Genomic DNA, 10,053 nt, shown 5'->3' on the forward strand with positions numbered 1-10,053 from the left:
TTTAATAAGTGCTTAAATTATGTGAATACCAAAGAATTGCTTTAAAATAGATTTCTTTATGATTAAGTACAGCAAATGTTTTGTCTATATATTGTTGGTATGTGTGAGCCCACAGGCTAATGTGGGAAAGGGAAGGCCAGAAATCAATGACAGGTATCTTCTTCAGTCACTCCCCACCTTATTTATTTATTTATTTATTTATTTATTTATTTATTTATTTATTTATTTTGAAAGCAGTTCTGCAGCTTTATTTGACATTCAGCAGGTTAGTTCTCATCCACATTGACTCTCTGTAGAGTTTTGAATGTGGTAACAGGGACGTCTGTTACCAATGTTTAGAGCTTGTTAGGTGAGTCCTCATCCTCATTACGTTTCTGAACAAACATACGTGGATTCGATATGGAACATTCCTTATTCCGTTGACCCAGATGTCCTTATTGAGTCTGGTATCGATGCGCACCTTTGGAGTCTCCGTCTACTTCAAGGCAAATGTCCGGATTTCTTTGAATTCCCGAGGAGCATGCTTCCTGAAGCCCATTCGGTGGATGCGCTTGTGAATGTTGATGGTTTTATTTTTCGGGTCACCATCTAGTTTCGGGTCACCATCGGGTCTGCCATCTAGTTGGTGGCAGAACAGCTCTTTTCCTTCTCGCCACCCTTCTTTGTGGGAACCGTTCTGCCACGCCCGAGTTGGAAATGGCAGGCGCGAGGGATTGTGGGAAAGGAAAGCCTCAAGTATGACCTGCCTTATTCTTTGCCAGAATCTGTCCCTGATGTGGGAGATCAACGACTTAGCTAGACTGGCCGGTCAGTAAGCTCCAGGGATCCTCCAGCTTCCCCTCCCCCAATGCTGAGATCACAGGTACCACGGTCATGCCAGGCATTTTAAGTCAATGCCGGGGCTGGAAATCAGGACCTTTTGCTTCAGTGGCAAGCACTTTGCCAATGGAATGGTTTCCCTATCCTGCCTCTGTAAACTTATATACCTATATACCTGACGTTATGTTTCCTGGGTTAAAAAAAAAAAAAAAGACTCTGAGTGGGAAAAGTTTAAGAAGCCCTGGTCTCAGGCCTACCAATCATGCTGCAGACACTGCTTCACTGGCTCTACAAATGTTCCCTTCGGTATTTATTTCCATTACTTCTCCAAGGGCACTCTCCTCTTTTGTCATGGCCTTTAAGGTCATGTGGAAGATAAATATAGTTTTCAGACATTAATGAAATGTGTTGTCCTTGTGAAGCCCAGAGGTCACACAAGAGGAAATCAGATACCTCAAGTTCATTGATGAAGAACTTTAGTATTATTATTTGTATTATTATATTAGTGTGTGTGTGTGTGTGTGTGTGTGTGTGTGTGTGTGTGTGTGTGTGTGTGTATGTGTACATGCCACAAGCTCACATGTGGCAATCAGAGGACAACTTTGTGAAGTCAGTTCTCTCCTTACGCCTTTGTCTGAGAACCACGGATCAAACTCAGGTCCTCTGGCTTGCACAGCAAACTCCTTTTCCACATGAGCCATCTCATCTGCCCCCTTTTCTCTTTTAAACAGCTAAACTTCAGGATACTTTCTTATACAGAAATAGCTAATATAGTATATAGTAGTGTGGATTTTTAGTATCCTTTGCTTCTTTGGCCTACTCCAAGGACCCAGTCAGCCTGGTGATGACTAGAACTGGGAAGTTGGGGCCTTCTAGGGTATAATGGAGTTGGAAGAGAGTGCCTGGGGTAGCAGGAAGTACCTCTGTGATGACCTCATTGCTCAGAGAACAGCAGTGGAGGAGCCCAGGACTGGAGAATAAAGCCTCTCTGTCACACAAGGCCAGCTGGCCTGAGCAAGTTCTCAGTGACATGCATGGGCTGAAAGTGTTAAAGACTGTGGACCTCCCTTTGCCCAGACTGGAGCTCCTAGAAGTTACAAGGGACAGGATGAGAATAGAGATGGAATCAGGGCAGCCACCCTAAGACAAGAAAGCTGCTATTAGAACCCAGGGACCTGTGATCCTGAACAACTTGTTTTACTTCCTGGATAATATCCACTTTGTAGTGCTATCTCCTTTGATGGTGTTATTTTGAAGATGCATGTGACAATGTGGGTGAAACTCTTCACCAAATGCACCGAGGATGCATGCAATAACGTAGGTGAAGCTCTTTACAGAATGCACATGGAAGATTAATTTTGTCATTATTCCTAGAAGAGGACCAAGTTGAGGTCTGCCTGGATGTTTGTGCTGGGTTCTGGGTGAGTGGAAGAGCAAAGTTCTCCAAAGCAGGCCTGTGAAGACCAAGGCAGGCCTCTCTTCAAAATAAAAGACCAATGAGTATTCCAGAGACCACCTCCAAATAGAATGGGAGCCACAGAGAATTTGTCTGCAAAAGCCCCATTGCCTATTGAACATGAAGGAAGCCTTCAGAGAGAGCTCATTCCATTTTGATATATGAGCTGCTGAGGTGAGACCGCACAGCTCAAGCCTCATCGGACACAAAGGCACTCTTACAGATGGCTTATTCCAAGAAGTCAGTGAACGAAAATAGAGCAACGTTCTCATCTAGAAGTCATGACTCATTGTTCTCCAGAGAAATCACTCAGAAGCAAAACCCAGGAGGGTGGAGTCACACCCCGTGGATGTCAGCAAGTTCACACTGAGGAGAATGCATCAGTCTACTGAGTTGGAAAATCAGATGACATCAGATGAGAAGTGACACTTTAGAAATGATATGGAAGTTTTTGGAGAAACCATAGAAAATCCATCATTATAAAGGGCAGGTATAACTGGTCACAGGTAAGTAGAACGATTTTAAAAACTGTGAGTGGTGGTGCATACCACTCAGGAGGCAGAGGCAGGCAGATCTCTGAGTTTGATGCCAGTCTGGTCTACAGAGTGAGTTCCAGCACATCCAGGGCTACATAAACACTCTCTCTTTCAAAAACAAAAAAGCACTTGTTGCACTTCTTGTTTGGAGCTGGAGCAATGGCTCAGTGGTTAATAATGCTCATTGCCCTTGCAAAGGACCCGGGTTCCTAGAGAACACATGGTGATTCACAATCATCCCTAACTCTAGTTCCAGGGGTTCTATACCCTCGTCCGACCTCTGTGGGCACCAGGCACAAATAAGGTACACTGATTTACATATATGCAAAACACTCATATGCATAAATTTAAAAAGTATTTTTAAACATTCTAAAATCTCGCCAGGTGGTGATGGTGCACATCTTTAATCCCAGCACTTGGGAGTCAGGGCAGGCAGATCTCTGCAAGTTCGAGGCCAGCCTGGTCTACTTAGTGAGCTACAGGACAGCATCAAAAAACAGAAACAAAAAAAGTTTTAAAATCTCAAAATGTCCTTTTAATTATCCAGATGTAAAACACTATACTTATTGTTCTTAAATGAAATGATGACATCTTTGTTAAACTAACCACAGATTTTGATACTATAAATTATGACTTTGCAAAGTACCACTTACTAAGCACTTACCAAGAGATTATAAAAACTACTTGGGATGTCCATTAAACATACAGATTCTAGCCTGGCACTGTGGCACATGCCTGTAGTCCTAGTATTTGGGAGGCAGAGACAGAAGGACTGCCATAGATTTGAGGACATCCTGGGTTACACAGTGAGTTCCATGTTAACCAGATCTATATAGTGAACCTCTTTCAAGAATTAACAAAAAACAAATCAATAAACAAACAATACAGTTTCTGAGCCCCTTCCTGGGAATTGTAATCCATAGATGGAAGCAGACTCCCTGTCCCCTTACCATCACTGGTTTCTTTGACAATTTTGTGAAATGGTGCTTTATATATGGTTTATGTTAAATAACCTTCACAATAAGCCCCCCCCAAGGGTCGTGCGGGGGGAGGGGGGTGGCACCAAGCATAAGGACCTGAGTTGAATCCCTGGGACCTACATGGTGGAAGAAGAGAATCAACTTCTGCAAGCTGGCTCGCACACACACACACACACACACACACACACACACACACACACACACACAAGTAAATGCATTGAAAGAAAATAAAATAGAAAAGAAAATCTTCTAAAGCAGGAGCCATTATCTTTTCTATTTTCCAGGTGAGGAAAACAGTTGGCAAACAAAGGAGTAGCTGGCACTAGCCAGAGCTGCCTGCCCCAAGTGAGGTGGCAGTCACCATACTGGAACTAAGGGGTGGGGGGTGTGGCTGGAGCTCAGCTCTTCATGGCAAGATGACTACCTTCACACTGGGTGAGAGGTTGACTGGGAGGTGAGCCACGGAGAGGAAGCATAAGGCCTGAAGATTACTGTGATGACTCTAGGGTCTCTGGGTTTGAGCAGTCATTCTTTGGGCCCTGGGAGACAAAAAACGTGACACAGAGTTTGTGTTCTAGGCTCTGGATGGTAGAGATATACAGAGTCCTGAAAGCCAGGGCTTGGCAGGTCACCATGGATCATCAAGGAGCACCCAAAGATTTTCCTCAGCTGCTTTCAGGGCTGGATAGGGTCCCTGGAACTGATGACAAGAACATGAGCAATGTTGTGTGGTGATTGTTTTATAGGCATTTAGCACATTACCACGGCCATTGCTTCAATAATGGGGGGATGCCTTCAGAAGAGACAATTGGGTCAGGTGGGGATCCATGTCATGTGGGCAGTAAAAGTTAGTGGCTCTTCATGTTATATTCACAGACTGGTAAGACCTTGACACTTAGGTGACATAACTAGGTTTTTCAATGTGTCTAGACCTCCTTAAATTCCCTGAGAAAGGATGCTGAAGTGCATTGTTCAGCCCAGGGGGTGAGAACCAGTAAAGGCCATCATTTTGAACATAGAAATTTTGAACTTGTCTTTTCCCACTTTCACTCACTGTTCCTCGGTTTCCCCATCTTTCCCAATTTTAGCTCAGCTTTATTTCTGACACAGGTGAAGATCTGTAGATCCTCACTTTCTCTTCTTCACTCATCTCATTTATTGCTCAGGAAGTAGGTGGGATGACAACTCAGAGTGTTTTGTAGGTACTGCAGTGCCTAAGTACTCATGCATGAACACGTGTGTGCACACATGCACCCTTGCATATACACACACTTATTTTATTTCATCCTTGCCTTGCCTTTGTGAAGATAAGGAAAAGAACACTTCATTCTTGAGAGTCTAATTCTTTAGAACTTGCATATAGCTGACACTAGTCATTTACAGCAAAATGAGTACCAACCAAGAAGTTGCAAACTAAGATTTTGAGAATTCCTAGCCTACCTCCAGTGCCATTGAAAGTGACCAAGGAGCATCACTGGAAGGATTGTAATTACGGAGCAAAAAAGCATACACACACACACACACACACACACACACACACACACACACACACACACACACGGGGGCGGTGGGGGGGAGGAAGAAAGAGAGAGAGACAGACAGACAGACAGAGAGAAGGGGAGATTTAGTTATACAGTCCCAGGATGTCCTCAATTTCTAGATGTTCCTGCTTCTGTCCCTGGAATCTGTGATTACAGGCATGTACCACCTGTGCCCAGACAACTGCTTTCTTTCTATTCTTTGGCAGGGAGAAAAGAAGGCATGTGGTTGGTCTAGTAGAATGGCAAAGTAATGACAAAGAACTTGGCAGTACCAAAACATCGAAGAGAATGGAGGGGATTAACATAGATGGTTGCTTTCCCACGGCAAGAACTGGATGGTGAGGGCTGAAAGACACCTTAGACCGGAGATCATGGCGGAGACCAACCAAGCAAGTCACAGGCTCATTGCAGCCTTAAGAAGTAAGGCTTTCAGCTAGGCGGTGGTGGCACACGCCTTTAATCCCAGTAGAGGCAGGTGGATCTCTGTGATTTCAAGGCCAACCTGGCCTACAGAGCAAGTTCCAGGACAGCCTCCAAAGCTACAGAGAAACCCTGTCTGGAAAAACAAACAAAAAGAAGTAAGGCTTCAGCCAGTTGGTGGTGACACACATCTCTAATCCTAACACTTGGAAGGCAGACCTAGGTGGATTTTTGTCCTCAAGACCAGCCTGGTCTACAGAGAAAGTTCCAGGACACACAGGGCTACACAGAGAAACCAAAAATAAAGTTCTCTTTCATAGGGTGGGAGGAGCCAGGCCATAGGATAGAAACATTTCCAGAGCCAATGTTACAATGTGGTCTAGCTCTGGCCTTCTGAATTTTATGTTCTGATTCCTCCGCTCTGGGAAGTGGATCATCAGTGTGCCAAAAAAGCCAGGTTCTGGAATTCCCCAGACCATGAGACTTGAGACTATGGTGACTTGACAAGGAGAGATCTCTCAGGGGAGCCACTTGGTCTTCCATCTCTGGGGCATGAACATACCTTCATATCAGAGAGTGTGGTTCCTTACATTTTTGCAGTGAAAACAGTTCAGAGATTAATAACACGTAGTGAAACCCATTCGGGCAAAATCCTCTTTTTTTTCTGTTCCCAAAGCCCATGTGTTTTCTACTCCCTGATTCACCTAGAGATTTGCCGTCTGGTTTTCTTCCTTCCTTTTAACCCCATCCTAGTTGGTCCTAGCAATGACAAGTGGGCAGTGTACCCCAGGGAAATCCTATTCTGGACCTGGGTTGTCAATGACATCTTAGGTGTCATCGAGCTTTGACTTTTGTCACCTTCAGGGGCTTACCTCACCCTAAGGCCCAGGACCTGTAGCTATCTGTCTCTGGGGTCCCAACTGCATCCCCAAGACTGCAGATCCCCTCTACTATTCAGGTGTTTTACAAGGTAGGCCTTGTTGCATTAGAAGGAGGTGAGAAGCTAAATTGCCACTGTCCCATAGGCTCACTCTCACTCAGGGGAGAGCACTACCTGAATAGCCTGAGTCAGGACTCTGAAGGCCCCTTGGAAACAGTGGCCTGGTCCCAGAAACATAAACTCCAAAGTCAGCCTGAGCTTTTCTGAGCAAGACTGTGTGACCCGAGCCTTTTCTGTCACTATCCCATTTCCACCTCCAAGTCCCTGTATGTCAGGAAAAGAGAGTAACTTGGAGATCATCTTGAAAGTGGTGGGGTAGGGGCAGAACCCACATTTACCTGTTGCTTTCTCCAATCTGGCACGGAAGTCCCTGGAGAGTTGGGGGGCGGGGAGGTACCAATACAGGAGTTGCATGCTGCTTCTAGACAATGCAAGCTTGCTAACCACCTGATGGGCCTGGGAACAAACTTGGAAGACAAGCCCTTCATGTTACTGTCCCTGTCCCATGGGCTCCAGACACTGCTGAAGGATCATTACAGAGGCTACCACCCCAGACCAACCAAGACAATTCCTTTTCCCCAGCTCTCCCTCTCATCTATTTCAAGGTGCTGGACGACTTGATTTCTAGATCATTTTCTAGCTCATAATATATTCCCTCAATTATGAGTTTTGATCTCAGCTTGCTCCCCTTTTCTCTCTTCTTTCTTCCCTTTCCTCTTTCCTTCTTTCCTTTCTTTCTTTTTCTTGACAGTCTCCTGTAGCCCAGGATGCCCTGGAATTGACATTGAAATTCTCACCCTCCCCTCCACCTGATTGCTGGGATTACAGGCCTGCATGTACTACCATGCCTGGTTTATGCAGTGCTGGGATTAAACCCGGTATCTCGTGCATGCTAGGCAAGTATTCTACTACTCAAGCTACATCCCTAACCTCTCCCTGTCTTTTATATGATCAGCAGGCACATAAGTGACTAAGCTTTGCTGTGATTTTATTCATATAGTTTCCTAGCCCAGAGTCGTGCCTGACACATGGTAAGGATGTGGAGAAAATTCTGTTGTGAGCATGAAAGGATAAATGAATAGCTATTCAAGAGACTCATGGGGCCCTTGTCCTGTTTCCCTGCTTTTGTTTTTTGTTTGTTTTGCTTTTTGTTATTTTGAGGCAGGGTTTTCTTCGTATCCCTGGCTGTCCTGGAACTCCGTAAACCAGGCAGACCCTGAACTCTACTTGCCTCTGCCTCCCGGAGTGCCTGGGCTAAAGGCCTATGCCACCACCACTCAGCCTGTTAAGTTTTTTGAGATAGGGTCTCACTCTGCAGCTTAGGTTGGCCAGGAACTCAGGATCCTCCTGCCTTTTCCCCTTGGTCTTCAAGTGGTCATTATTCTGTTTCTGATGCCATCAGCCAGGACAAAGGAGGCAGCTCTAACACAATTGTCTTATGCTTAAGGGAAGTCCATTGTGTGGAAACTTATAGGGATAATAAACTGTGATGGTGGTTCTTTTAAATAGACATCTGTGAAGAAAGATAAGCAAGACCTCACCATAAAGGTCCATAATCATGGGCAGGGCCCAGGGAAAACTGTTGAGAATGCAAACAAAAGCTATAACAAAAGACAGAAATTCTTAGTCATCATTATGCATTTAAAACCCCCAGCTAATAAATACTTTATTTGAGCATCTTTGTATATTTCTTTTTTTGTGGAGATTATAGTGCACCTATGTTTTTGAATCTTGCTTTTATGCTGTCGAATATGAACCTTTTTCCACACTGTCACAAACCCTTTATAGGTTTTAATGGTTGAATAATACTCCATTTTATGGATATACCACGAATCATCGACCACTTCCCCAATACTGATCATTTATTCTCCAGTATCTCCCCTATTATAACTAAGTAATACCAACAGGCAGCCTTTTGTGCATTAAACTTTTCCCATATTTTATTTGCATAATTTTTATTAAACAAAATAAGATTCTGTATTACACATTCATACTTCTCCAAATCCGGTTTTCAAAAAACTCCTAAGGGCGCAGTCCTATCTATTCTTTAATTTTCCTGTTGGTGATCTCACACCTCCATTGCAATGGTCCATGCCTCAAAGGCAGCATCTTCTCACACGGCAAAAGTGGATAATGCTGCCACTTCTAGGAAGCTGAGAATGTCCTGCCCACATGGAAGTTCTTGGTATTATTTGGACTGGGTTGCTGGGAACAAAATGACAGCTGAGACCTGCCATCACAGCAACTTGGTGGCAGCACACCCACATCCTGGTCTTTGGTCGGGTCTCGGCCAGAGCCTTAAGGGATCTCTGTATCCATAGTATAAATCTGAATGAGATCAGACACAATATTGTCAATGATTGGCTTGGTAAGGTCGTCACTAAACACTTGCCACCAAGGCTTCTCGGCCTCACCCTCTGCAGGCACCTCGACTCCATAGACCTGTAGGGCCAGGTAGAGCACAGCCACGGCTAGGTGCTGAGCCTGGAAGCGCAGGCACAGTCCCCCATGGTAGCTATCTCGAAGCAGGGCCCAGGCTGTAACAGAGATGGGGGTTCTCTGCCAGCTGTAACGATTCAGCCAGTTCTTGAGAGAAATCAAATAGTGCAGCAGGTACTTGTGTGGGTGCTGGAAAGAGACCTGGAAGCGCAGAACTCGCAGCATAAGAAGCTCACATTGCACAATGCTGTCTCGCAGCTCCCAGAAACGGGAATCCAGCTCCAACGGCTCGCTGCCCGGGTTGAAGTACCTGTGCGACACGTTGATGATGTCACGAGTACGCAAGTGTTGTTCCTCCACTTTGCCGGCCAAGTAAATGGAAGACATGGCGACCAGGTAGAGGTCATAAGCGTCCAGGTTGATCTCGCAGAAGAACTTATGGTAAATGGTGCACGCGGTGGCGATGGGAATGGACTGCATGCCTAGCTTGACGCCTGCCTCCATGATAAACCGGGTTACTCGGAAGTGCACCCTCGCCTCGGGCGCCGGTCTCTCCTCAGCTCGCGGCGCCACCGTTCCCCTCTCGCCGCCGCTGTCCGGCCGAACAGCCTCCATGAGGCCCAGCAGGCCGCCCCGGAAGGAGAAGCGCTCCGGCGCGCCGAGGCCGGCTCCGGCTCCGGGGGTCCTCGCGGAGGGGGCGTGGTCGATCGACGGCACGCCCCCGCCCCGCCTTGCCGCCGCACCCACCCTACCAGGCTTTTTCCCCTGGATTAAAAATGCGATCTCAGGAGATGCTTGCTGGAGGCGAGGGAGTGCTATTTTTAAGACATTTGAGAAAATACCATTTCTAATTTAGGAGGTTTTTCTCACCGTTGTTGAGAATATCCAGGCTCTGGATAGGATAAGGGTTGGCCCTCGCCCT

The 10,053-nt window shown here is 45.8% G+C and overlaps 1 protein-coding gene and 1 pseudogene across 1 annotated transcript; both read right to left on the minus strand.

Moving 5' to 3' along the window:
• Positions 1-266: 266 nt before the first annotated feature.
• On the minus strand, positions 267-7,106 carry LOC113836745 (annotated as a pseudogene).
• Positions 7,107-8,610: 1,504 nt separating this feature from the next.
• Ccnq (cyclin Q) lies at positions 8,611-9,799 on the minus strand. The gene has a single exon (XM_027426130.2). It carries the CDS (start codon positions 9,744-9,746, stop codon positions 8,991-8,993), a length of 756 nt encoding a protein of 251 aa, XP_027281931.1. The 5' UTR covers positions 9,747-9,799; the 3' UTR covers positions 8,611-8,990.
• Positions 9,800-10,053: the final 254 nt, after the last annotated feature.

The sequence above is a fragment of the Cricetulus griseus genome, chromosome 7 (genome assembly GCF_003668045.3).
Source record: "Cricetulus griseus strain 17A/GY chromosome 7, alternate assembly CriGri-PICRH-1.0, whole genome shotgun sequence".
Lineage (NCBI taxonomy): Eukaryota > Metazoa > Chordata > Mammalia > Rodentia > Cricetidae > Cricetulus > Cricetulus griseus.